The sequence below is a fragment of the Motacilla alba genome, chromosome 15 (assembly GCF_015832195.1).
Source record: "Motacilla alba alba isolate MOTALB_02 chromosome 15, Motacilla_alba_V1.0_pri, whole genome shotgun sequence".
NCBI classification, from domain to species: Eukaryota; Metazoa; Chordata; class Aves; order Passeriformes; family Motacillidae; genus Motacilla; species Motacilla alba.
In genome coordinates, this window is record NC_052030.1 from 3,093,114 (window position 1) to 3,120,666 (window position 27,553).

At 44.1% G+C, this 27,553-nt stretch overlaps 2 protein-coding genes across 6 annotated transcripts; one reads left to right on the forward strand and one right to left on the reverse strand.

Annotated features, from left to right (window-relative positions):
* Positions 1-75: 75 nt before the first annotated feature.
* Positions 76-20,479, forward strand: EIF4ENIF1 (eukaryotic translation initiation factor 4E nuclear import factor 1). 5 transcript variants are annotated; one of them, XM_038152527.1, is made up of 19 exons: positions 78-281; positions 736-859; positions 4,096-4,169; positions 4,941-5,068; positions 5,618-5,898; positions 6,528-6,729; positions 7,846-8,021; positions 9,533-9,668; positions 10,006-10,185; positions 12,051-12,280; positions 13,151-13,222; positions 13,589-13,772; positions 14,229-14,308; positions 14,675-14,814; positions 14,989-15,073; positions 16,146-16,278; positions 17,377-17,721; positions 17,933-18,097; positions 18,608-20,479. In XM_038152527.1, the coding sequence occupies exons 2-19, from the start codon at positions 764-766 to the stop codon at positions 18,832-18,834; spliced, it is 2,934 nt and encodes a 977-aa protein (XP_038008455.1). In that variant the 5' UTR covers positions 78-281; positions 736-763; the 3' UTR covers positions 18,835-20,479. The 5 variants fall into 5 exon arrangements, with proteins under 5 accessions (XP_038008458.1, XP_038008455.1, XP_038008457.1 ...); XM_038152529.1 differs by having other exon boundaries at positions 17,440-17,721; XM_038152528.1 differs by having other exon boundaries at positions 13,154-13,222.
* Positions 20,480-21,770: 1,291 nt separating this feature from the next.
* Positions 21,771-27,276, reverse strand: DRG1 (developmentally regulated GTP binding protein 1). The gene is made up of 9 exons (XM_038152532.1): positions 27,135-27,276; positions 26,807-26,930; positions 25,838-26,013; positions 25,374-25,443; positions 24,611-24,780; positions 23,749-23,879; positions 23,382-23,549; positions 22,359-22,481; positions 21,771-21,892 (listed from the first exon to the last, which is right to left on the reverse strand). Exons 1-9 carry the CDS (start codon positions 27,174-27,176, stop codon positions 21,793-21,795), a joined length of 1,104 nt encoding a protein of 367 aa, XP_038008460.1. The 5' UTR covers positions 27,177-27,276; the 3' UTR covers positions 21,771-21,792.
* Positions 27,277-27,553: the final 277 nt, after the last annotated feature.

The following is a 27,553-nucleotide window of genomic DNA, read 5'->3' on the forward strand; positions in this document are numbered from 1 at the left end:
GTTAAATGGGTGCGGAGCGGGCGGCGCGAGGCCCCGGCTACGGCGGCTGAGCGGAGGCGGCGCCGGGCGGAGCGGGAGCGGCGGCGGCGCGCGGGGCTGCGCGGGGCGGTCGGGGCTGGAGGGGGGCGCGGCGGTGGCGGCGGCGGCAGCGCCGGCCCGGGGCGCGTGCGGCCCCTCAGCGGGGGCGGGCGAGGGAGAAGTGGGGCCGGCGGCCGGAGCAGGAAACGCCGCGGGCGGCGGTGAGGCCTTGAGCGGAGCGGAGCGGCGCGGGACACCCGCCGGTGAGTGCGGCCGGGCGGGGATCCGCTGAGTCACCTGCCCCGTTGCCGCCGTTCCCTTCTCCGGCTCCGGCGCCTCGGGACGGCGCCTGGGCCGCGCTGCCCCCGCGGCGCGGGGCGAGCGGCGCCCGGCCCCTCAGGGCCCCGCGGGCTGTGTGGGGGTGCGAGTCCCGGCGGCCACGCGCCCCGGCCGTGCCCGCAGACCGACACTCCTGGTGCCGGAGCCGCCGGAGCGCGGGGCAGGGCCGGCCGCGCTGCCGGAGCGGCTCGGACCCTTCAGCGAGAGCCGCCTGGCCGAGCCGGGGGCAGGGGCAGGGTTGGGAGGGGACGGGCGCTGCTGGGGAGCGCGGCTCTGCTGTCCTGTGCCCAAGTGCTAAACTGACTCAGGCTGGAAAGAAAATGCACCCTCTGGAAAGGTACGTCTTGAAATCTGATGGGTTGGTTTTGTTTTAATTAGCTCCGCGGTCAAAGGCTTTGAAGTAACCATGGATAAAAGAGGAGGTGCAACAGAAACTGAAAATGGCGATGCTTTCCTGGAACTGAACAGAATTACAACTAAATACCCACATCGTTACACAAAGGTTAGCTCACTCTCCTTTCGTCTCCGAGTTGTGCGTGGAAGTCTTGGTCACAGGAGTAGAGTGGGAGGTGGAGGCTCCAGTGAGAGGGAAACAGTAAGGTGAAAGCTGAAAAGCCTTTGCCTGGATTAGGATTTACAAAGTGCTATCAAATGAGCAGCTTGTTAAATGTGATGCAGTTGTGCAATCTTGTCCTCGATATGCTTTTGATTCCCACCACCTTATTTTAATATCTCAGCGTGTGCTGAGAGGTTGTTGTAGAGACTGAAGTATGTTGTTCTGCCAGCTTTCTCAAGCACTTCGTAGTTCTGTTTTCAACAGTGTTATTTTGAGAAGTTGACCAAAAATGTTTTCTTGCAGTAGATGCCATTTCCTAGGAAGGTGCAGCACACTAGATCTTATCAGGATCTCTCATATGTTTACTGGGTGCCTTTTGGAACCTTAGAGTTGCTCATATTTGATTGCTGGAAGCCTAAACAGTTGTGACTCTAATCAATGCTTAGTGTTCAAACGTTAACACAGGTGCTTTTGTTTAACTGGGATGCCGAAATATATGTATGAGGGGAAGAAGAAGAGCCAAATAACTTGCAAATAAAAAAGATTGTTCCAGTACTAAGTGAGCTTAATATGCTGTAGGGTTTAAGATTCAAATTTTGTTTAGGGTTTTGGTACCACTGCTGAAAAACGCCTTTGGGAAGTGTATGTAGTGGTGGTTGATTTTCCCATGGCTGCAAGCTGTGGGAACAGGTGGTCATTGCTTTGTGAAAAGCTGTTAAGATACTTTGCAGCAAATGGCCTGAAGTGTGGAACAGGAGAGATAGTTTATTGTTGATGACTGTGTTATCTTTCTTGAGGAATTCAGAGCTGTTGGCTTTATAGTAGGTTGTTTTTTAAAGGAAAAATAAGTTATCATTGTGGCTATGTTCTTTTGAGATAGTAGAGCTCTGGCTTATTTTAAGTAGACATCAACAATAAACCACGTACTTCAGAATTGGCAAAACTTCTTGGGACTAGTACAGCTTTCTAAATCTCTCAACTTCTTAGAAAAGTTGTGCTCTTAACTTTTGAAGATGCAAAGTATACTGTTATTCAGACCTAATTAGTCAGTCAACTGCTAAGTGAAAGAGAGGAGCTGTTTTTAAAGCTGCCCTGCTGAAAAAGTGGTCTCTATTCTCTTTCAGTCTTGCCTAAGTCCTCTAGTGTAGTAGCTGAACTCAGCTTCAGTTTCTGCTCTGTTTTAAGGGCAGTGTTCAGCCCATGCTGGTGGTGGCTGTTGACTGAAAGCAGTGCCTTTGTGGCTTCAGTTAATTCAGTACCTATGGTTTCTGACCAGGATAAAGTTGCAGAACTAGTGCCAGAAGGTGCCTAGTCTTGTTTATCAGTTGGTTTCCAAGGAGCCTGAATCAAGAAATACCAGAAGTCAATCTGTGTTAAAATACTTTGCATCATATGGTTTCTCTGCTTGTAACAGCTCAAATATTTTAAGGTGGTGAGGTAATCAGCATTGTTGGGCATTTTCGTGTGTTCCAGTTTCCTGCTAATGAGGGATTGAGGGAACACTGTTTTGGGGTATGTGCTGCTGATTTAGAAAGAGAAGTGATTTCCTTTAATGGTTTATATTCACTTACTACCACTAGGAAAACATCTGGCTCATTCTCTGAGTAATTCTAAGCTGTCTGCTTAAAACTGTATGATAACAGCTAAGCACACTTTTCCCCTTGCCTGCTTAGAATGTATGTGAATTAAACAGAAAACCCCACAGGTGGAAGTGCCAGCATGTATCTCCTCTGTTACAGGAGTGCTCTACAGTTTAAGCTGTGTCTTTTCTGGTTCTTGGGAAGCTGTTCTCCCAAGGGCACACAGCTAGTGAGTGAAAGGCAAGAAACAATTCAAATTTTCCTCACTTGAGTGGAAGAATTGTGATAGGATGTGAATGAGGGCTGTGGACTCCCTCTTGTGGCCAGCAGAACAACCCATTCCAGTCTGGTGATGGACAGGGCTGTTAATGCTTGTAGTATCTGCATCAGGCTCTGATACTATTACAGCACCGATGTTCCTCACAGATTGAGGTTTATTTTGGGAAGCTGTGGGCAGGGAGGCCAGGCTCCCTTTAGTGGCACTCTTTTTGCTGAGCTCTGATACAGGGTGATGCCTGGGTTGGGGTGGGGGGATGTTAAGGTTTTATCTGGCTACCAAATTGCCATCTAGAGCAGGTGTCAAACTCACATAGTTAAGGAACTGATTTTAATCATGTGGGAAGAATGATGTGAAAGTTCTGAAGGATATGGTATTTTTAGGGGGAAAGAGTAAAGAGATTTCTTTCAGTTTGGCTGATGTGTGGTGTCTGCTGTTAGGATTTCTTTATCCTTCCAGCTGCCCCCTGATCCCTGCACAGTTCTGAATCAATTCAGTACAGTTGGGAGTGAGGCAGATTGAAGAAAGGGGATCTTGGGAGAATGAGTAAGTGTAACTAGAAATGTGCATCTTAACTGCAGCAGGGTTAGTGTTGATTTGAAGCACTGATGGTCACACCATTGATAATGCTTTCTGAACGGAGCAAACTGCAGTGAGACTGCACTGGTTGCCAGCTGAGTGACTGACTGCTCAGGGTGTGCAGTGGTAAGCTAAGGGCTGTTCAAAGCTGGTAGAAAGTGGGAAAATAAGTTACTCAGCATTGATTTGGTGTTGGGTGGAATGGGTAATTGTATAACACATATTATGATATCTTAGAGTTGGTTGGTGATGGTTAGAAATGGGAAGCTTGTCTAGAATTCCCAGATCTACACCAGTAACTGAAATTGTGCTAATGCTTTTTTTACCTGCTGAACCTTATATAGCATTAACCACAGCAATTTTGATTCCTTCTTGAGAATTCACCAGCTTTGGTGTCCATGATGCCTGTGTTGCTTTTAAGCTGAACTCTCCAGGGAAGTGGATACATAAACATTTATGGTGTGAGCAGCCTTGGAGTGTTCATGAGAAACTGAACCTGGCCAACTAAGGCTTAGTGCTTTGAATAAGTGTTTGGTCAGTGGCCACTGGTAGACCAACTGAAATATAAACTTTCAGTGCTGTATTTCACAGGATAGGAAACAACATATTGGGAAACCTGGGCTGTCAGATTAAAACACTAAATTGTACAGGCAGTCTGGAATAGATGGTTTGAGTCACTTAAATCTTGTCTGGGTGTGAATTGAAACTCATGCCTTGATTTTTTTTTTTTAATTTTTTTTTTCTAGGAGGAGCTGCTGGATATTAAAGAGCGTCCCTACTCTAAAAAAAGACCTTCTTGTCTTTCTGAAAAATATGACAGGTATTTTCTTGATTATACAAAGGGTATATACATTTCTTTCAAAGTAGAAGTTTAAATGGTAAAAACAGTTAGCTAAGAAGTGCTCTTGTGTTGGTGGGAGGTGTGTGTGCCACAAAGTTCAGACTGCTACAGAGTCCAGTTTTCAGAAGTACTAATCTGCTAGGAAAGGCTCAATGCTCTTGCCAAGGATTTTGTTCTTTGAACAGAGATTATTTTCTGCTGGATCTCATAACTTCACACAACACAAGTCTTACAGACTTGCAGGAAAAAGTACCAAGAACATACATGGGTGTGTAGCACAGACTGGATCAGGCTGTAACAAGCTGCCTTGCTTAGTGGATTTCTCTCCCATGTTGTCACTGTACCTCACTAAAAAATTGTGGTGAGTGTTCTTGGCTGGTGTTTGTAAGTTTATTAAGCAGCAGTTTCTTTACTATTCAGATGACTTTATTGTGGAAGTGTGAGATTGAGGTAAAATTACCCAAATGCTTAAGAACTTGAGCTGTTTTTCAGTGTACCAGGCAAGCCTCAACAACAACTAGTCTTTTAAAATCTGGTACTGAGTATTGTACTTCCTTCCTGTTACAGAAAAGATCCAAATACTATGTGTGAAGTAATAAACCATAGTACAGCAGATTTAAAAGTTGGGTATGAAGGATAATTCACTTGTTCTGGTCGCTAACCAGTGAATTCTAGGTTTCCAGCAGCAGCATTATGAAGTATTTATTAGACTACAAGGTAGCAAACAATCCTGCAATTTTATTTTCCTAGTGATGGTGTCTGGGATCCAGAGAAGTGGCATGCATCTTTATATCCAACTTCAGGAAGAACTTCACCTGTGGAAAGCTTTAAAAAAGATTTGGATTCAGATCGTACTTCTCTTATGCGCAGGATAGTAGGTGAGTGTTCTACAGCACATTGCTCAAAACTGAACCTGGGCTGTTGGCAAAACCTTTCTGTGGAGATAACACAAAGGGGACCACACAATGTCTCTGGAAATTGTTTGACTGCACAGGATAAGTGTCAAAGAAATCTTGGTAGTTCCAGCTAGACCATAGTGGGTTTTCTGACTGTTACCCATGAACAAACCTGTGCAACTGTCAGTTATATCCTGCTATTCTTGCCATGTAATAGTGAATACATATATAAAATGCAAGTGCTGAGACAATTTCCCTGCAACTCAAAGCTGTGCACTTAGAAGGTCTAAGAGTGGGAAAGCAGGTACTTCTAGGAGATCACAGTAATTCCTCAATACCCAGCTGTAAGTTTTTTGTTTGCACTTCCTGTGGTCTCAGCTAGATCAGCTTCACAGAAATAAATCATGAGCATTTTCCTTTAAAAGCCTTGGGATAGTAAGGCAATGGAGCAGAGGGGTGCCGTACGCACAATTCGCTTGTCTTTACTAATACATTAAATTGAGTGCTTTTTGTGTGGTCTTTGACTTGCAGATCCAAGAGAGCGAGTGAAAGAAGATGACTTGGACGTAGTCCTGAGTCCCCAGAGGCGAAGCTTTGGGGGTGGCTGTCATGTGACCGCATCCGTCAGCTCCCGTCGGGCAGGGAGCCCCCTGGAAAAGGACAGCGACGGTGTCCGCGTCATCGGCGGCCGCAGGATTGGCAGTGGCAGGATCATCTCCTCGAGGAACTTCGACAAAGACCATCGGGGCGGGGACTCCAGGGATGCAAGAGACCGGGATCGTGACAGGGACTACAAAGATAAACGCTTCAGGGTTTGTTCCTTCTTTTCCTGACTCGTGTTAAATTGGGGGGTTTGGACACCTGGGCACTAAAAGCACCTGGGGCAGGTGAGCTGCATGCAGCAGCTGAGTGTTCTGTGCAAGCAGGCCCTTTATTCTTAGGGTGTGAAGGGTGAGCACTTGGTATTTCAAAACCTAGATACCTTCCTTCAGAGAGCTCACAGGGATGTATGTAATGCTGTTTATCAGGCAAACCCTGCCTGTGGCTGACTTTTACTAGCACGAGGTTCAAAAGTCTAATAGTTCATTTGTAGTTCTTGACCTGGCAGTTGTCAGCAAGCATTGTCTTTAACCTCAGCAAATAGGAACTTGCCATGCTTTCAGGCTTTTTTTTATGCTTATTAAAACAACAACAACAAAAAAGAACTGCTAACTCTCAGGCTGAAAAGCTGAAAAACTGAGTTTATGAAAGCACTTGCAGATCAATAGCTTTTGGTGTAATGAAGCAGAAATTCAGCTGTGAAGCTTAAAATTTAAAAGCTTACATAGCATACAGGGAGGTTGCATGCACATTTAAAAATACCCAGAAGTGGTATGAAAGCTGGGAGTTGGGAAGGAAGCAGTATTTTATTAAGGCTAATGTTTTTAACATCCCCCTTCAGAGGGAATTTGGTGACAGCAAACGTGTCTTTGGGGAGCGAAGAAGGAATGATTCCTACACTGAAGAGGAGCCTGAGTGGTTCTCTGCTGGGCCTACAAGTCAGTCTGAAACCATTGAGCTGACAGGCTTTGATGATAAAATTCTGGAGGAAGATCACAAAGGGAGAAAACGTACGAGGCGACGCACAGCCTCACTGAAAGAAGGTAAGGGCAAATCTCACCAGTGCTCTGCTTGTTTGCTAGTGGGGCAGATTGCTGGGAGGTGACTGTTACACATCCAGACAAGTGTAGATGAAAGCCTTTATCTTAAGCTTGCATAGCTTTTGGTCATCCTGAAGCACAAGGTGTAAAGCCTGTAATGGTATTACTAATCTGAAAGATCAATTAGGTGATAAATTACTGGTTTTTTTTCCAAAGAGAGGTGAGATTGAGAGGCTGGGAAAAAACCTTGTATGGATGCTGAATGATATCAGAAGTTGATAGGTTATTCTAGAGGTCTTGTTCATTTCTATATCCTGCTGGGTGCTGAAGGCTCTGTTTAAATTAAGCTAATGCTCTGAGATACTTGAAATAGTTTTTTTCCTTATGGTAATACTAACATTAGGAACACTGATGTGGGCATACATCTTCCAGTACCATAGCTTTAAACTGAATTAGGAAACTTGAATTTGTGTGCAGTCATTGGATGATTACAAAAAAAACCAAGTTGCAGTATGGCAAGAGAGATGACTTTTTAATGCTAGAAATTCTGCAGGTGGACACGTGACTGGATCGTAGTGCGGTTCCAAGCACAGGAGTTTGTAGCCATGTCACAACTTTTTTGCAATGCCCTGTGCAAGCTTGCTGAGAAGTCTTTAAAGTGAGAAGTGCCTTGCTCTTGGTGAAGGAGGAGAAGCAGTATTTGTCATATGTTGGCTATTAAGAACCCATGTCAAGAAGGCAGGAGCTGCCAAAGGATTCTTGATGGAAAAACAGGAGCAGCTGTTGACTTTCTGCAACAGCTGTATATGCTTGGTGTGGCATAACAGCCCAGGCTGATCAGGATATGCAGTATTTGTGCACAGTTCAATTGCAATTCTTTTTTTTTTTTTTTTGAGCTAGATAGCCTTACCAGACTAGAAGCTGTGTGCTAGGAGTTGTAGTGGTGCTGTTTTCTCTTGCAGGAGCCAGTGGAGTGGAACTGATGAGGTATCAGTTGGGGGCTGGGTTTTTTTGTGCCTGTGCTTCTAATCCCTGGGCGAGTGCATTGGCTGTCAGGCAGTGCTCCCACAGGAAATAGTCAAGTTCAGTGGTTCAGCGTCACTTGGTTTTCTTTTTAAGGCATAGAATGCAATGGTGGAGTGGCAGAAGAGGATGAAGTGCAAGCTGTCCTTGCCAATGAAACTCCAGCAGATCAAGAAGTTCCTAGAGAAGCTGTTTTACAAGAACCAGCTCCAGGAGAGTTTGACTTCAATGAGTTCTTTAACTTGGATAAAAGTGTTCCTGGCCTGGCTTCAGTGAGTTTTCTGGGTTTTAAGACTGGGTGTATTCATGAGAAGCATTTTTGCTGCAGCTGCATTCTGTGAAAGCTAATACTTTTTGCTTTCTGGAAGATCCTTTATGAAGTGTGTAAGTTTAAGATGAATTTGCAGAGATTTAGCTTTGGAGTGTTAGGATGTTTCTGCCAAGGTGTTATCCCTGGGACTGGCTCCATCTCCAAAGTAATGTTTGAGGCAGACTAGCTCACTGTTTTTCCTTTCTTTTGGTCATTACTTGAAGCTCAAAATTGACATTTTGAATGGATCTTCTTTGGAATTATTAAAGATATGTTCAGAGAAGATTCACTGTACAAATTTAGTCTAGCTGAAGACAGCCTTTTCTAAGTCTGGGAAATGCAGCAAACAGATCTCCTGTGCAGATTTTCTGGCAGGCAGTGAGCCTGGAGACACTAGTGCCTGAAAGGATGTGTGTCTGAAAGGGCTTGAATCTTTATTACTTAAACCTTTAAGAGGTTAATTTTTTAGAGGTATTTCTCCTGTGTTGAATAAACACAGCCTACCAATTCAGTCAAAAGTCAAAAATTGTGTTCTGACTGCAAACAAACAGACCTGACATGGTTTAGAAATGTTGAGGTTTAAAAACAAACGGACTTCTGACCTAATCTTTAATGTGGACAAACTGCTTGCATTAGAAAAGAGTCATCATATGGTGCCAGTGATTTGACAAGTACATGGAGGAGAGTTCATTCTCACTGTAGAAGTTGTAAATGGTTTCTTTAGGCTTGATAATCTGATTTTCAGCATATGTGCAAGGTGGTGACTCCTTTTAAAAGCATGAAGTTCCCAAGTGAAAAAACCTGCTGATGAAGCAGATGGGCAGCTGTCATAATTTGTCATAAAAGTGAGTTTCTTTGTACTGGTGATATGTCTGTGGCAAGTGTTATCATAGGTTTGTAAATTTCTTGTCTTAATTCTTCTAATATGTTAGAGTTAAACAATCCAAACCAAATGGAGCAGTACTATTTTTATTCTCTGTTGTAAAGAGTGTTGAGTGCTCCTTGTTTCAGAAATAAACCAATTTCTCTGAGAGGAAGAAGCTGCTCTTCTTTTTGTCTAAAAGAAAACATGCTGCCTGAAACTGCATCTGTGCCTGTTGAGCCAGGCTTTAACTGGGTGCTGTCTTGCAGGATAGGAGAAGCTTTAGTTTGAGTTATATTTTTATAGTGCACTGGTTTTTAAATGCTTGGGGTTCTTTTGACACTTCCACTTTAAAATGGTGAGGTAATGGTCTTTGGGTGCTCTGACTGTGCTTTTTCAGTTACAGTTTTACTATGAGTAAATATTTGGTGTCAGTTAGGGATGTATGCTGGGTTATGTTAACTGCAGGAAAAAACCACATCAAAGCTTTGAAACTCTGGGAGCAGCAGCTAGTTGTCTGTAGCAGAGGAATCTTGCTTGCACAGTAAAGCTTCTCAGAGATGTTGCTGATCTTGCTTATGTTAAGATTTTTTCTTTTTTCCCTCCCTTAGATGATAGAGGATGTGCTGGGGGAAGGTTCAGTGTCTGCCAGCAGGTTCAGCAGGTGGTTTTCTAATCCCAGTCGTTCTGGAAGTCGGTCAAGCAGCTTGAGATCTACCCCTCATGAGGAACTGGAGAGGCTAGCAGGTAAGGCTGCAGGACAGTGAAGGGTCAGGTAGCCTCCTTCCACATTCTTTTGTACTCATTCAATAAGAAGATGGCAGATAAGGCTTCAGGACAGTGAATTCTCCCACAGTTTAAGCACTTGGCATTCTTTTGGAAGCTCTTAGAGTAAGCAACTGTAAGTTCTTTTTTAATAAATATTCTTGTCAGTGCTTCCTGATGACTTTCCAGCTGATCTTGGGCAAGGGGTGTGAGGCATAACTTGGCAGTGACATGCTGCAGTTGGTTGCCAGTGAATGTTCATCTTGAGCCATTGGGTTGGTAAACTGATGTCGCAGTGCTCCTGGTTTTGCTGTTTCAGGTCTAGAGCAAGCCATTCTCTCCCCTGGCCAGAACTCTGGAAACTACTTTGCTCCCATTCCATTGGAAGACCACTCTGAAAACAAAGTGGACATCCTAGAAATGCTACAGAAAGCCAAAGTGGACTTAAAACCTCTTCTCTCAAGTCTTTCAGCCAACAAGGAAAAGCTTAGAGAGAGCAGTAAGTGCCTCTTCAGCTATTGTCAAGTTCTTGTGATGCAGTATCTCCCAGCAAGAGGCTTGGTATTCTGGAGACCTCAATTGCCCAAATCCAGGAGCAGGCAGTGTTACAGATTTACTGACAGCACTGAAAACTCAGTATTCAGCAGCTCTCAATTGTGTCAATATCATCACTGACTCTTTTCATCCTAATCACAGGATGACATCACTTTATCTGACTGCTTTAGTGGCCAGAGACAATTATAAGATGATGCAAGTCTTGATCTGAGTTTCCAGCTTTGTGTATGGCATTTGCAGCTTTTTCATACTGGTGACTGGTAATGTCAGGCTCTGAAACTGTGGCATTTAAACTCTGGCTTTACCAAAAACTGGCAGTGTCAGTCATCCTTGACAGTGTCTGTAATGGATCACATTGATCCATTAAGTGTCAGTATCTAAGAAGTTGTACAGTGCCTTGAGAATGGGATTTTTTTTTTAGTTTTTTTTTCAAGGGTGCCTCCAGCATAGGGATTTGCATGTCTGGGCCCATAGCATGCATGGAGTGTACAAAATGCATGTATTCTGTGAAATCTTGAGGTCTAATTCCAAATTGATTTTTCTTTGGCAAGCAGCATGTATTGCCATGTAAACTGGACTGAAGAAAAAGTGATTAGTGTGAAGCAGCTAGGAAGGAAAGCATCTAAGCACTGCATATATTCTTAAGCATCCAGTCTGGGAGTAGGGAGTGTTGGCTAACATGTGGAGAGCTTCCTTAATTTCATTTTAAAAAGACTTGTAGTTCTATTTCTGTTCTGCTTATGACTTTCCTACTAAAAACTTTTTCAACTTTGATCCTCACAAACCAAGGATGAAGGAACAAAAATCTGTGGGGAGGCTTCCATTTACTCAGAAGTGCCTGATGTGGGGCTCTGCATTCCCACAAAATGCTGTACAGCTCTTCAAGTGTTGTGGAGTTTTCTGATCAATTCCTCTCCACCAGCATCATATTTACTCATGTTCTGTGCTGCATGTCTGCATCATTGTTTCTTTTCTCCACCTCCTTGCCCAAATTTCCAGTAAATCTTATTTCTTTGGTCCAATATCTGCAATCCATGGCATGCTTCTGTCTCTTCTTCCTTTTCTTTTAAGGTGTCATGCCTTGTGATGTGTGTTAGCTGGTCCATAAAGCATGTTTAGCCTTGATGTCAGGCACCAGTAGGTGTTTATATATGTATATATATATGCATATACAGAAAAAGTACTGCTAAGAGCACTGTACCTTGTGCTGGTCATGCCAGTGAAATCTTTCTATAAGAGGCTTTAATTTCTGAGCAAAAAGTCTACTTCAAACTTTATACACACTGAGCTTAAGTGTGTAACTGAGTCTTTAAAGTATCTAGATTTTCCAGGTATGTATTCTTTCTGCTTATGATAGCTTCAGAAATGTGGCATGGCTTGCACTGTGGCTGTAAAACCATCTGGTCTCCTGGACTACAAGATAAATGAAACTTTTTTTAATCGAGAAAAGAAACCAACTCAATTGTCATGTGAATTGTCTCTGTTGAAAGCAGGCAAAGCTGTAAAATGTAATAACAGCATTTCTTGCAGGATAAATGAAAGAGTGAGAATTTAGTAGCTGAAGCCTAAACAGGGTCTTGTGGAGTCTTATGTGGCAGTAGTTGTGCATGTCAGTTCTCTGAATTTGGATATATTAGAATGTCAGTCTAAACCCAGATCAGTCATGGTTTGACAGCTGATATCAGTATCAAAGAATGTTTTTGGCTGTCCCTAGTTTTCAAAGAACTTCTATTCAACACCTGCACAAGAATTATTAGCCCACTTGAGAACAGAACTGTGGTTTACCAGTATTTCTCCTATATTTCTCAGCACATTCAGGAGTTGTACTTTCAGTGGAGGAAGTTGAAGCTGGGCTGAAAGGTCTGAAAGTGGATCAGGAGGGGAAAATTGCCACTCCCTTTATGGCTGAGCAAATGGAAGAAGCTCTGAATGTCAGTGGCTCCAGGCAGATGAAGAAGGATGGGGATATGACTGCGTTTAACAAACTTGTCAGCAGCATGAAGGCAAGCGGGACTCTGCCTTCACAGCCCAAAGTCAATGTAAGTGCAGCCAGTGGCTCTGGTGGCCTGTGTATACAGGGGGTAACAGCCAGCTCTTACCTGAAGCCCAGATGTTTTTAGTGACCTTTGTTTGGTAGAGGTACCTCAGTGAATAATGTGTTATTTTGCACTTGACTTTTAACAGCACTTGTACTAAGGTGAAACTGAAGTGAGTACTTGTTAGCTGGAAGATTAATATTGAACAACAGACGATAGTGAGGTTTAGACTGCGAGGGATTGTAGGATGAAATTTCATCCTGCCACTAACTGCCTAAGCAGTATGCTTGACCCAGAAGCTGTCAGTAAATATTTCTGGCACCAGAAGATACTTCTAACATCGGAGTAGGTCTAAAGCATGTGGTTTTCCTGCCAAACTATGCCCAAGGGCTTGTAGACTCATCCCACTTTACTAAAAGATAGTGAAGAATGTGAATTTGCCCTGGGAAGAATTTGCAGATTGATCTCAGACTTAACTCAATACTTTTGCTTCTGGATGTCTCTTTACATTAATGTGCAATTTTGATGCTCAGAAGAATGTCTTAAATAATTTCTTTATTGTACAAACACTTTTTAGCTTTTACACATTTTCAGTTAACCAATGGCTCAGTAGTCCATAAATTCATATATTTGCCCAAACTTAAATGAGGGACGGTGAAATACCTGTATGCAATCTAGTACAGGCATTTTTCTTAAGGGAAATCTGTGAGCCAGCTCAGCTCTTAACTTTGCTGGAATTTTATTTGGCTGCTGCATAAACTACTGTTCTAACACAACAGATTAAATTATTTCTGTCACTGAAACAAATGTAGATAGTCTCTTAATGAGCTTGGTTGCATCTATGTCTAATTTACAATGTTTTCATTTTCTTAGCAGAGCCTTGAAAGCCACTTAATGTCACCTCCAGAGATGTCAGGCCAGCCTCTGTCAAAGAATATTCTGCAGGTATTCTTACTGGGGGGAGAGAAGTACATAAAAGCATATCCCCAATGGGAAAACAAAAATTATTTGAAAATAAGGCATTTAAGGCAATTATGGGATCAACAGTCAGACAAGATACTATAAAGAAAGAGCCAGGGACTAGATCAGTTTACCTAAAAATTTGTCTTATGTTACTTCCTGTAATTACAGCTTGAAAATGAAAAGCTTGCTGAGTGCCGAATTCTGGGCAAACCAGGATTGGTGTATCTGGTTGCACAAGTCCCCTTTGTTTCTAAGTTGCTATAAATAGGGCAGTCTGTGGTGTAATAAAATGAGCTAGTTTGTGTAAATTTGACATAGTTTGAATGTTCATTCTTTCATTATTCTTAGGAACTTCTTGGTCCACCCATTACCAGACCTGCTTCGTCGAATGTCTTAAGTGGCCTGATAGGCGGTTTGGAGCCTGCAGCGTCCCTGCTGACACAGAGAGCCCCCTCTCCCCCCATCCCACCCGTGTTCCCAGCACGAGCTGCTTCTGCAGATTACCTGCGCCACAGAATATCGTCACCCATTGGTGAGACTGGCTGCAGAGTGGGGTTTTGTTACCTGAGATTTTTTAAGACTGCTTTACAGAACTATAAAAACTCCCTGGCACTTGGTGGGCAACTCGGGCAGTATCTGTGTTTTGAGTGCTAAGTGCCCTTTCACTTACTAGTCTCTAATGTTAAATTCATCATCCAGACCTCACAGTGAGTTCTGGTGAGGAATAATGTGCTCAGCTACTGTGTAAAAATATCTTCCAAGGAGTACTTTGTCATTTGTACTACAAAACACTACCAGGAGCCTCTTTTGTAGCTCTCCAGTTTTGTGACAAGGAAGAGATGTAGCTCTATGTAGATTTAAGGGGTGAGCTGAGAGTCTTCACAAGGAATCCTTAATTCACGTAGCATTATTTTACTTTGAGATATGTATTCTATGTATTGAAAGAAACTGTTAGTACTTTTAAATACAACTGCTTTATATTCTTCAGGTTTTGGACAAGGTTCTCAGCAATTGCTTGGTGATCCATTTCCAGGTGTAAGGAAGCCCATGAGCCCAGTTGCTGCACAGGTTAGATGACAAGCTCTTTCTTTAATGTATTTGCATGTCTTTGTCTTCTGTGGTCTATAGCTAACTTGTGGAAACACTTAATTGTTGCACCCAGATGTTTGTGCTTTGTTAAGTTTACTGTGAGTGTGAGGATGCAAAGTTTAATTTAATACAGTCTCAAAACCTCATTGCAATTTGGCCCATCATAGAGCACCTGAAGTACAAAATCTTTTTAAACTTCTATTGCCTGTTAATCAAACGGAGATTGTTGGTGGGCAGATGTTGGTGAAGACCTTAGTAGCTATAGCAGTCAGTGTTCAGTATTTTAAAAAAACCCAGCCAAATACAGGTTTTGACTTGTGTGTTTTTTTCCCAACTCTACCTCAGATGAGTCCCCTGGAGATCCAGCAAGCTGCATTAGAGGGACTGGCACTCCCACATGACTTGGCCATACATGCAGCAAATTTCTATCAGCATGGCTTTGGTAAACCACAAATGGACAAAAGCAGAGATGGCTACAGAAACAGGTGAGCACCTGACTACAAAGTGTAAGGGATGTGCTGTTAACTGGTTTTTAATGCGAGTATTGTCTTTCACTGGATATTAGCACTAGTCACTCAGGATTATGTTGGTTCTTGGCAGTGCTGCCTTTGATTCTGTGCCAAGAGCAGAGCTTCTTCTGACTCCCTGTCCCTTCACAGGCAGCAGCGAATGACTAAATCCCCTGCACCGGGACACAGAGGGAATGCATCTTCTCCAGCCCCTGCAGCATCCATTACGAGCATGGTCAGTACCTGCTGTTCACTGGTTGTAGGGAGAGCTGTCAAAGTGTCAAAGTGTCTGCAGTTACCAGGTTGCAGCAGTGCTAATCAGTGGGAGAAAGGGAGGCCATCGACTTAATCACATTCATGTTTTATCTGTGGCTGTGTGATACAGGAATGAGTTTTCCTTCATGCTTAACTGAATGTCTTCACGTTAGAAAAGAGCCTTTTCTGACCACTGTCTTACCTAAAACTGAAGAAATACCATTAACATTACCTCGACCTCATGTTCTGAAGCCAAATGAGGGTGATTATAAGAATTCAAGCCATCATATTTTGGTGCTTAAATTTTAAGGAGACAAGTGCTGAAAGCCATGAGATGCTTTAGAGAACACTGGTGTTTTGATATGAAGCATTTGACCTAAGTGTCTGTGGGTTGAAATAATGCCTAGGTGCTTCAGGGTCACTTTGAAAATGAATAAAATCTCAAAGCCAAGCTGTTGCCTCTCTGCCTTCATGACTGTGTAGAATGCAGTTTTGATCTAAATTTTCCAAATGATCAGTCAAGTACTTGCAGCTCAGGACTGACACAGACCATCACCTGCCAAATGCAACAAGTAATACAGGTTTATATTCCAAATGTGTGACTTCCACAGGTGCTATGGAACTCTGAATGGGGGAAACCCAAATGAGGCAATCGTTCTCTGCAGAACATCAGCCCTGAGTTAATGCAGATGAAGCAGCTCTATAGCAATTCCTATGGAGTTGCTCTTCTGAACCAATAGCAAAGAGGAAACAGCTGTAACTTACACTACAGCTCAGCTATTTTGTTTCAAGCCTGTTAAAGTATATTTAACTGAGAACAGCTGCAGATTTTGATATTGGATTGGCAAAAAAAAAAGCTAAAGAGAAATGCTTAAACTATAGAATAAAGCTATGAAATGAGGTGAAGTAAAATCATGGGCACACAGCAGCTGATTGAAAAGAGCTTTAAATGGAAAGGATGTGCTAGAATTGGTGTTCTCCCACAGCTGAGATATTGTGGCCTGGATAATGAGCACTGGGTGAGGCACTGTTTCTTACTGTGTTCTCTGCAGCTGTCTCCTTCCTTCACACCTACCTCGGTGATTCGCAAGATGTACGAGAGCAAAGAGAAAAGCAAAGAGGATCCAGTTTCTGGGAAAATGAAAATCAGTGATGTTAAAGATGAAAATCAGAGACCAAATGAAGGTATTGTAATGGCTTTGAAATACCACAGACAAAAGGGATTTGTAATAGACTCAGATTGTCTCAGCATGTAATACACCCAGGCTTCCTTTAGACATTCCTGATCCGTGGAGATGAGGAGGGAGCCTATGGGAGGAGGGGCCAGAGCTATGGAGGGGATACTCTTCCAGTAGTGCTAGGGCTTAATCTCTATTTCCTATCAATTTCTGAGCAACACTAAGAGGGCTGGACCATAACTGTTTGCAACTTTTCTTGATGAACAAGCACAGTGACAATCATGCTTCCATAGCTCTCTACACCAGTAATTGAAAGCTTAGTTGTCTTGAAACAACTGAACAGTCAAAACTGAGACCAATTAAGTGTAGCAGATCAGAGAAGCATTTTGCCCCCCAAACTGATGTAAGAGCCTGTTATAAGGAAATGCTCAACACCAGTTTCCTGACCCACTCAGACGAACGTGGCCAGTGGCCATGGCATTGTGCTTCATTCAGCACTGGTAGCTGCAGAGGCAGCTTGCAGTTCATGGTAGCAGTCCAACTGAAATGCCTCCACTGTAGCAGCTGATGCCAGGGTATTTCAGGCCTTGTCTAACTCATCTGGATGGTCTGTGGAAGTAGCTTCTGGAAGTGCTTTAGTGTTCCAAATCTTGCTAGGCAGATGTCAGGTGTAGAAGGCTGCTGTTAACCCCCAAACACAGCTAAACTGGAAAACCACCCTTGGCCAGATTTCTGGCACTACTCTAGCTTACAATCTTGTCTAGGGTGGATCTCTTGTACCTCCTATCACCTTTGGCACTGATTCATCTGTGCTGCCAGTTCAAAATTCCTAAGAAGGAAAAATAAGAATTAAAAGTGGAGTCACTGTTGATTCTAAACTAATTTAAGTTTCTGTACAGGGATTCCTGTGGAACATATTCTTTCTCTTTACTCTTTTTGAAATAATTTGACCATAAGCATCCAGAAAAAAGATGCTTACTATTAAATATATATGACTACAGTTCAGCTAATTCTGGAACCTAACTATCAGATCCAATCATTTAGCTTTAATTTTCATTAGGTGCAATCTCTAGCTGTGGACTGTAATAGCTGTATTCAATTCTAGCTACAGATAACCTACTGTCTAGTTCTGTGGAGAATGCAGATCAAGGAACTTTGCCCACCTTAGGTACCAAACTACCTGCACTGCAACGCTCTGCATGTTCCACACCTCTTACCCAAGCAAATCGTTGCACCAAAGAGCAAGACTACAGGCCCAAATCAGCTGGTAGGAAGACTCCTACAATGGCCTCCCCAGTACCAGGAGGCCCTTTTCTTCGTCCTGTTCATCAAGTACCCCTTGTTCCCCATGTACCACTTGTACGACCTGCTCATCAACTGCACCCAGGATTGGTCCAGAGAATGATGGCACAGGGGGTCCATCCGCAACATCTTCCTCTGCTGCAAGCAGGTAATCCATACTTTTTTGCCTGTTCATGCATGTTCTCTTTGAGACTGTGTTAAGAGCAGCACAAACTGATACAACTTGTAGTCTTTATTATATCAGAACTTACTTTTAAAATCAGACAATAAATTCCAGCTCATCTAAACACATATGTTTTGTTTTGCATTAAGTTCCTTATGCTTATCAGGTAAGAAGTTTTCTTGCTCATGTTCAACAGGTATGCTTCCTCCTGGAGTGGACCTGTCTCACTTGCAGGGAATTTCTGCTCCCATCCTTGGCCAGCCATTTTATCCACTACCAACAGCAAGCCATCACATCTTAAATCCACGCTCGGGGACACCTTTGCAGCTCGCCATGATGCAACAGCAGCTACAACGATCAGGTAGGCTAGAGCAGGTAGTAGGAGTGTGAGTTCTGGAAGGCTGCTTTCTGGGGTGTTGAGTGCACTGTGCTAGCAGGAAGCTACTTTAACTTAGTTATTCGTGATCACTAACCTTGTGTGGGTCTCAAGTGGTGTGGGCCGGTGCAAGCTGTTATGCCAGAACAAAGTCCAAGTGAAGTGTTTGGTTTCAGAACATGTGTTGCTACTGACAGATCTGACTCTTGCAGCATATGTGCAGGCTTTCAGCCTTCTTGGGCCTCGGGCCACCCACCTTCTCCAGGGAAATGCTATTTGATCCTGGTCTTCCCTTCAAACCCATCTGTGTCCGGAACTGGCAGTGTCAGGCCATTCATGGGAGTACTAATGAAAATAAACACGTGGTGCCTGGACTTCCTGGGGCTCATAGAATGAATAAAAGCCACATTCAGCTCACATGCCTTATCAGGTGATAGCTCGAGGGCAAATCTGTGCTGGCTATTATTCCACCTCTAATAGCTTTACATTTCACAGGCTCTGGAGCACAGGGATCACCTGCTGGTGCACAAACAGCCCCTCAAAATGTGCTGCCTCGGACTGGATTATCTCACGGGCACACACAGCTCGACCATCGCCCCAGCCAGAGAAGTGGCTCTCCCATTGGCCTTGCAAAATGGTTTGGTTCAGATGTCTTGCAGCAGCCTCTTCCATCCATGCCATCCAAAGTCATCAGCGTAGATGAACTGGAATTCCGGCAGTGAACAGTGACCACTGGGTGGAACACTTGCGATTCTTTAGACTGGATGAGAATGTCCATAGTCAGGACTTCACCTCTGTTTGGTTTTTTGGGGCTTTTATTTTTAGCACTCCTGTGCAGAATTTCCTTTTGAGAGACTAAAGCACATGGCACCTGTCCTGGTCTCATGTCTGCATCAAGACTAAAGGATCCATTATGGCTTGGATAGTGAAGCCTGAAGAAATTTAGATGCACGACAAAGCCAGTTTAATCCTGGAAGTGTCTATTTTTTTTGTTTGTTTTTGTAAGATATGTGAATGAAGTGCTGATATTCTCTAGTGTAGAGGTAGCAGCTATGGATTCCTTCTGCAGAAAACTACATGTATAGACCCTTCTGTACAGACTTGTGTATAAACAATCTTTTGTACATACACACCTAGAATAGCCTTTTTGAATCTATACAGCTGTACATAAGAGTAGCTGATAACAGTTGAGCTTTAGTTGTGCCTATGGTTTGGACCTTTCTCCATTGTACGTGTGGGACTTTCTTTAAGATTAAAGTTGCATATCCTAAGTGTGAGTGAACAGGATGAAGTTGCTTTGCCTTTTCTTGCTGCTCATCTCCTCTAGGTCTCCCTCTCACATTTTTCTGTCACGTACTGTGCACTCAGTGTAGCTAAAGTGTCAAAGTAAAAGCCCACATCTTGCTGTCTATGTAACAAAGGTCTGATTCCCTGTGACTCTTGCCACCAAATGAGAATTGTTTAGTCTTCGAAAGCCTTGAGGATGGAACCTGGTGCAGTCATGATAAAGCCAGATCCTCAGTCTGTAGGTACCTACTGGTTGTTGCTCTTTCAAGAGGGCTGGTGCTGGTCCTTATTTAGCTGCAGTATTTTCCTTGTTTTAATCTTTCAAGCCAGTTACTAAAGGTCATCAAAATGGAGCCTTGGAATCCTCACCCTTCAACTCCTCAGTCACAGCTGAGGATATTCTGTACTGCCTTCAGTGCTGTTCATGGAAGGGAGTCCCAAGAACTGTCCTCAATCTAGTGTGCATCTGGTGATGCCATTACTGTGAAACTTGCCTTTGGAGTCTTGTTCTGTGGCTTGAAAGGGGGAGGATGGGGTAGTTTTGTGATCTTACTGTGTATATTTGGTTTTTAAAATACTATGTTCCTTTTAAGCCTGTTTCACTTCCCTGAACAGTTAAATGTTCTCTTCCATCCTTGTGCATGGTTCCTCACTTTCACTCCCTCACTTGTGTTGAGTCTAGTACTGCTGTCATGTCCTACCTAGCTTAGGCCATTGTGCTCTTTTAAGAGGTGAAAGTAAAACCAGAACTCTCACAGACTTGCTCTTTCTTAGGTCTCACTGAAAGCAAAACCAGCAGCAGGAAAAAAAAAAAAAATCACTTGTCTGTATTTTATAACCCTTGGCAGTGTGCTGTGGTGGGTTTGTTTCAGTCCAGCAGAGACAGTGTTGTATGGAAATAGCAAGCTGCAATCTCCAATGTGGAAGCTGTTGGAGGTCACCCATTCTTCTAGTGGTTGTTCCCAAAACAATTCCTGTAAAACATGCAATCACCAGCTTGTCCTTGTAAGATTGTTTTCATACTTTTTTAACTTGACACTTTCCCAGTAACATTCTGTAAATAAAGTTGATTCTACCAGCTCTCTGTATCAATTGCTCTTGTACTAAATTATGTCAGAATATTAATTTTTAGCACTGTTCTTGTGGGTAAGATGGAACCGGGGTTTGACTTGAGATGCAGAAAACTTCAATTAGTCCAAGGGTGGGGAGGATCAGTCTGCTTTGATAAGAGTGACTGGCCTCACGGGTGACCCAGGATGGAAGTGCTGTATTTAAATGTCACAGCTAAGTCTGAGGAATGAGGCTCGGTGTATTAGAAGCTGTAAAACTTACCAGCTCTAGACAAAGTGTGAATGTGAGGAAACAGCACTGAAACCCAATCTGGGCAGCAGCCTCATCTTCTAGCCCTTCCTCTCAGGAACTCATAAACTAAGCACCCCTGCAGCAGTTCACCTCGTTTCTGCAGGGATTAAGAAACAGTACAGGTGGAAATGCTTGGAGCAGAAGCAAGGCTTGGATGTTTCCTTACCAGGCTGAAGAGCAGCCACTGTTCCAAGCATTTAGTGCTTCAGTGGGTGTCTCTAATCACTTGGTCTTCTTTAATGTATAATAACATGAGTGGGAGAGTTTTTTATGCATCTAAATAAACACCCCTATAATTAAACACCCCTACTTCCTTTTTGTAGGAAAGCAAATGCTAGAGGCTTTGATAAGCACTCTTGATATAAGCTAAAAGCTTCTTTATTTATCTCTATTAAGCAACAGAACCACTCTAAGAGCAATGCGCTTCTCTTGGGAACTTCTTTATCTAGGCAGGAAATTCTTTTAAGAAAACTTAGAAGCCTTCAGTGATACAGACACAAACAGCTAGCTCACTGGCACTAGTCTAAACAACTGAAAAAACAACCGCTCCTGAGCAGAACTGACCAGCTTTTCCACGACTGCAGCACTATTAATAGCCTTGGAGTATTCCAGGAGGAACACTTTCAGATAAAGGCAGCTGGAACTCTGTCCTCTAGCATTGTTTCACAAGATAAGATTCTCTAGCCTCTGCTTTTCATGTTTTGTTCTTAGAACAAAATAATTCCCGATGTGTGAACTTTTTTCTAATTTGGAAAGATGCATACATGCAGCAGAACTTTACCCCTGCAATCAAAGCTTCCTGTAAGGTTTTGCCCTTGTGAAAGTCATTTAGCCAGAGTTTCTCATCTGCAAGTTGTGCTGGAATGAGCCCCTGCAGTGTAAGCTGGCCAGCAACATCCCTTTCACCATGCAGCAAGGTGCCATAATAAAACGCCATTTCTAAATAAAAACTTAGAGGGGGTGGGGTGGGGGTTGTCACTTACAATTCATGACAAATTTCAGGCACAGCGACAAACCATGTAAGAATAACTTTATTTCTTCACAATCTGAATAACATCCTCATCTTCCAGAGTATGGTCTTTACCAACTTTTTGAGGGTTGTGTTTAACAGACGAGCCCCAGACCAGTGCACTGAAAGAAGAAAAATGTAAAAGGCTTAGAAGTGTGATATGCAAGCAGAACAGCAGCTATTTCTGTCACACAGCTAATACAGAAAGCAATGCTTCAGAGCTATTTTTATTCTCCCACAAGTACCTGGCTGAGTGGTTGGTGTGAACCAGGGCTAGAAACGCATCAAAACAAAGCCTGAACTTGTCCTGAGTGCCCAAGTGCATGGGACAATGGCTTGCAATTGTGTCTAGTGCTACTTTTAAACAGCAAAATAAATCTGTCTCCATAGAGGACATTCATGTAGCAAAGAGCATGAGAACATCAAATACAGCAACTGAAGTACTAAGTTTGATTATCATAGGCAGATTTATTCAATTTAACATTAAAAAAAGTCCTGGTATTCCCTTCTAGTTTAGAAGAGGATGAAATAACATATCTGAAGGCAAGTTATTTTCTATTCTATATATTCTTTTACAAGAATACTTACTATTTAAAGTCTTTTATGAGATTTTTGTGGATTTTCATGCAGAAATCCTCCACTGTGGTCTTGCAGTAAGGTAGTACCACAGGAGAGGTGTAGTCTGGGAGCTGCCCTTTAGGTTTGGTGTAGCTGTAACAAAGAAGGAGCCATCAGTCAATAGCACAAACCCATCATGACATTTCATCAGTGACTGGCACTGTCACCCCCAGCCTGTGGGCCCAGTCCCACTGCTCCAGTGATGACAATGGGTGCACTGCAAAACGTGTGGTGGACCTAAGCTGAAAATGCACTGGGCAGCCAGTGGCTGCAGTGAGTTCTCCCTTGTTTCTCACGTGTCAGCTTTCTGAAGGTGCTTTAGAAAAAGCCAAATGGCAAGAGTTGCTGGAAAAGAACATCTTTAGTATTATGGTTCCAACTTGCTCTTTTTTTTCTGTGAAAACCTCAACATATATTAGAAAAGACACCTGCTGAAGTTTATAGCATAGATACCTAGACCACAGACACAAGGGATTGTGAAATGCCTTTTCACAATACATTCTGTATTATTACAAGAGGATAGATATAAATTTAAAATGTAACAATTACTGTATTATGAGTATTAATAAATCCATTCATGAGTTCATCCAAAAATGTTTAAGAATTATGAGGTAAACCTGGAATAACTTGTAGTAAAAATATCTGAAATTCCAGATGAAGAACTAAGTTCTGTCAAGAGAGCTGCATCCATGACAGACTGAAGAGATGATTACATCTGGAATCACAAAGAATGACTGGAGTTCCATGTCTTCAGGATTTTTTTTAAGATGTGCTTTGGTCTTAGTTTCACAAGGTTCTCCTTTAATTCCCCTACAAATTCAAAACAGCACTTGTGGCTATCACACAACAGCTAAGACAAGCACAATTTCTGGGTTACAAAGCAAACACCAGTTGGTAGAAAAGCATTATAAAATATTCCTCCATCCATTCCCGAGACCTTTTTCAGTCTCAGCCATGCACTTAACTCCACAAAAAGCAGCAATTTTGACTCACATTCGGACTAGTTTCAAGTAGTCCCAGATCTTCTCCAGCAGATCATCAAAGTTCCAGCGATGATGGGCAGATATCGGTACACAGTGGGGAACTTTGTAAATGATATCTAGTTCTTCAATGGAAATTTGGTCAATTTTATTTAGGACATAAATGCATGGGATGTAAACCCTGCAAAGAGAAAGAAATTGTTAAAGCAACCTGACAGCAGCACGCTGCTACCTTCACTGCAAAGAAAAAATGTTTTTAAAAAGCTTCTCTCTATGCTGATGCCACACTGCTGGCTCAGCTCGTGTGGGAAGCAAACCCAAAAGACAGTGATTTTCTCTGTAACACAGCCTGCAGGAGTGAGCCAGGGAGCCAGCAGTACCTGTTCCCTTCCACAACGTCAATCAGGTCATCGGCGGTGGCATCGCTGCGCAGGGTGACATCAGCATTGTGGATTTTGTACTCTGCTAAGATGCTCTTCACTGTCTCAGTATCCAGCTCACTCTGAGGACACTGAGCAGAGACAGACACGGTGTTAAGGCACGGCAGAGCTAACAGCCAAATCAAGAGCTACAATTAACAGCACTGTCACCTAGCAACCACTGCATGTGTATTGCTAGAAAGATAGCTGCATTTTAAGTTATTGGACATGACTCTGATTTCACCAGAGCTGGTCTGAGAAGAGGGAAAAACAGACATAAATCCTAACAACTTCATTTATATTAATGCCCCACTGAGAGCTGCAATCAGACACTTCAGAAGCAGTGCTTCCTTTCAGTTTGGGACCAGATGCAACACAAACGCAAGTACCTTCTAGTTCAGAGCCCAGACAACTACGCTTTAGGTACTTGGAGTGCAGAGCTCTGACTTTTGCTATCTCTAGCTATTTCTATGCTTTTAAAGGTTCAGGGAAATGGGTTCCAAGGCCTGAAACTGAGCAATCATCTCGGGAATAACATTGTAGCCACCAAGTAAGAGGCAGTTTTTGCATGCTGTCCTTTGGATCTCAAACTTGTTATGTGTGGAAAGCAACCGAGGCTCTGTTTTGAGGGCAAGGAAATGGTCAGGCTCCAGGAGAGGTGTGGACAGCCTGTAAAGAAACGAAATGACTGCAGCACAGTACGGCTGACCAGCTCCTAAAGAAGTCACAGCACAGTATGGTCCCAGACATACCATCAACTAAAAATGTCTCTTTCTTCAAGCAATTTGTTTTTAATTTTGGTTAAAGAAAAGTTCCAACTTACTGTGGCTGTAAGGTTAATGCCTCCTTTATCCTTTTTTTTAAAGCCAATATTGGGGGGCTTACTATTCAGACGAATTCCAAATCCCTCCAGTTCATTCTCAATGATTTTCTTGTGGCCAAGGGGTTTCAGCACATCCAGAACAATCAGAATGAGATTACAGGTTCGAGCAACTAAGAACCAGAAAAAGAAAGTCACCTCTCAAAAAGCATGCTCACACAGCCTGAGACAAAACAACCACAGTGTGCCTCAGTGGACTGATGACACTACAAAACCCCTGAAGGCCAGCATACTGGTTATTTTTAAATACCAGTGTCGGACTGAAGTTTATTGTGCTGGCCAAGCATCGCTGATAGACAGATCTGTACATGCTGTAAGAATGACAGAGGCTGGCAAAAATCTTCCAGTGTCCATCCAGACACCAGACTGAGGACAATTAACTGGGCGAGGAAACAAAACCAGCCGCCTTGTTCGGGATGGGATCACATCTGCCCGCAAAACTGGCAATGTGCTTTCACAGAAGCGTCAATGCAGAACAAAACCCAGCAAGCGCACAAAGCCAGAACTGAAAACAACAATATGAAAGCAGCTACTGCTTCTCAGCAGACAGCTCAAGTCCAGCAAACAATCCAGTTTCTTAAAGACATCAGAACAGTGAGCGAACAGTGAGTGACCAGTGAGTGACCAGTGAGCGAACCCTTCATGCTCCTGCACTGTGCTGAACGAGCCAGTGACTGCCTGCTGTCTCCAGCTCTGACATACTCACCTGCAATGACCTGCCGACCTCTGCCTTTACCATCTTTGGCTCCTTCAATAATTCCTGGCAGATCAAGCAGCTATTTGTTCACAGGAAGGAAAGCATCACATGAGAAAAGTATTCTTCATTAAATCAATCCTACTTTTACCCTTCTAAACCAGCTGACTCTACTGCCAATCTGAACAGAGTATGACGAGACTGCTTCCCATCTGATTGTTACATCTTTACTATCCCACGTGCCATACTGGTCCAGTGGAACAGATTACCTCATAGGGAATAACTAGAACTACCACAGGAACTTCTTCCCAGAGCAAAGGAAAAAGCAGGGGAAAATCCCTACCTCATGGAAACATTTCCAATGCTCTCAAGCACTTTTACACATCACTTCTAACCTGCTGATGGCAGGCCAGACCACACAACCCTAACAGCACATCCTTACAGCCCATCCTTCCCTCAGAGACACAAGAGCTCACCTGGATCTTTGCTCCTTTGTACCTAATGACGCCAGGCACAGTAGTCAGGGTGGTGAATTCATAGGCTGCCACTTCAGAGTACACACCAGCAAGATTACTTAGAAGAGTGGATTTCCCCACTGATGGAAAACCCACAAACCCAATGCGGGCGTCACCTGTCTTTGCAACATCAAAACCTGCAAATAAGGAGTAGAAATATTTGTCTAATGATTGACATTTTCTATCTTCTAATGGTCTGGACAGCAGACACACTATTATTTTTAATATTGCCTGAGAAAAAGCCAAGTAAGCTTTCCTAGAAGGATGAGGGTGGGAAACAGATTATTCACAATTTTTATTGCCTTGCACCACTTTGGAGCACTCCATGACATGTACGTGTCTAATAAAATCTTGGCTGCAAAGCTTCACAGTGGACTGTGTTTGACTTCAGTGGAAGTGGAGCATTCCCTTTAAGCACTGCAGCTTAGGACATTCATACCTCTATATATAAAAAACAGGTGGCTGCTGCAAAGGTGCTTCTTCATGTAAAAACCTTAAGATTTCTGCAAAGACTGCATGAGCCAAAATACAAAAGCACTTTCATCTCCACTTCAGGAAGTGCTCCAGCCCATAGCTCTAGGAAGGGTCACAAACCATGGTTAGAGGTCCTGTACCGGCTAGGACAAGAGAAAGCAAGGATGGAACAGGTTGCCCAGAGAAGCTGTGGCTGCCCATCCCTGCAAGTGTGCAAGGCCAGGTTAAATAGGGCTGCGAGCAACCTGGCCTAGTGGAAGGTGTCCCCGCCATGACGCAGAATAGAACGAAATGTTCTTTAAGGTCCCTTCCAACCCAAACCCTTCTGTGATTCTATGACTGTTCAGACAGTTTCTGTTCTGTGATTCTATGACTGGCACGATTTGTGCGGACAAGAGTCAGATCGACTTCCGTCACACCTGCCGCACTTGGACAGCTCCCGCCCAGAGAACGCACCTTCCCCGGGGCCGCCGCCGCCGCCTCCCTTGGGGGTGATGAGCTCCCGGCGCAGCTTGGCCAGACGGGCCTTCAGCAGCCCCAGGTGGTGGGCGGTGGCCTTGTTCTTCTGCGTCCGGGCCATCTGCAAGGGCACAGGACCGAGGGCTCACACCGGGAGGGCTCCGCCGCCCTCGGCCCCTGCGCGATGCCCGGGGACAGGGCCCCGCCACCCCCCCACGGCACGGCCCAGCGGCCGTCCCGCTCCCCGGCCCGAGCCCCGCGTCCGCCCCGTTCGGCGCTCCGCGCCCGGCCCTCCCGCGGGAGGCGGAGGGCGGCGGTGCGGTACCTCCGCCTCAATCTCCGCGATCTTGGCCAGGGTGCCGCTCATGGTGCCGCGGGGCCCGGCCCGCCCGGCCGCCCCTCAGCGCCGCCGCTCCTCGCGCACCGCTCGGGGCCGCGCACGCGCGCGGCGACCTCTCGCGAGAGACGGCGGGCGAGAAAGGGCGCGCGGCGCGCGGCGCCGGCTTCGCGCGCTGCCCTGAGGGGAGGGGGCGCAGCGCCCCCTGGGCCGTGTGCAGAGCGCGCGCCGCCCCACAGAAAGAGCGGCAGCGCTGTGAGGGGCGAGTGTGAGGGAGAGAAGCCCGAGTGTGAGATCCGTGTGTGTGAGAGAGATCCGTGTGCCTGTGGCATCCGTGTGTGTGAGAGAGATCCGTGTGCCTGTGGCATCCGTGTGTGTGAAGGATCTGTGTGTGTGAGGGATCCGTG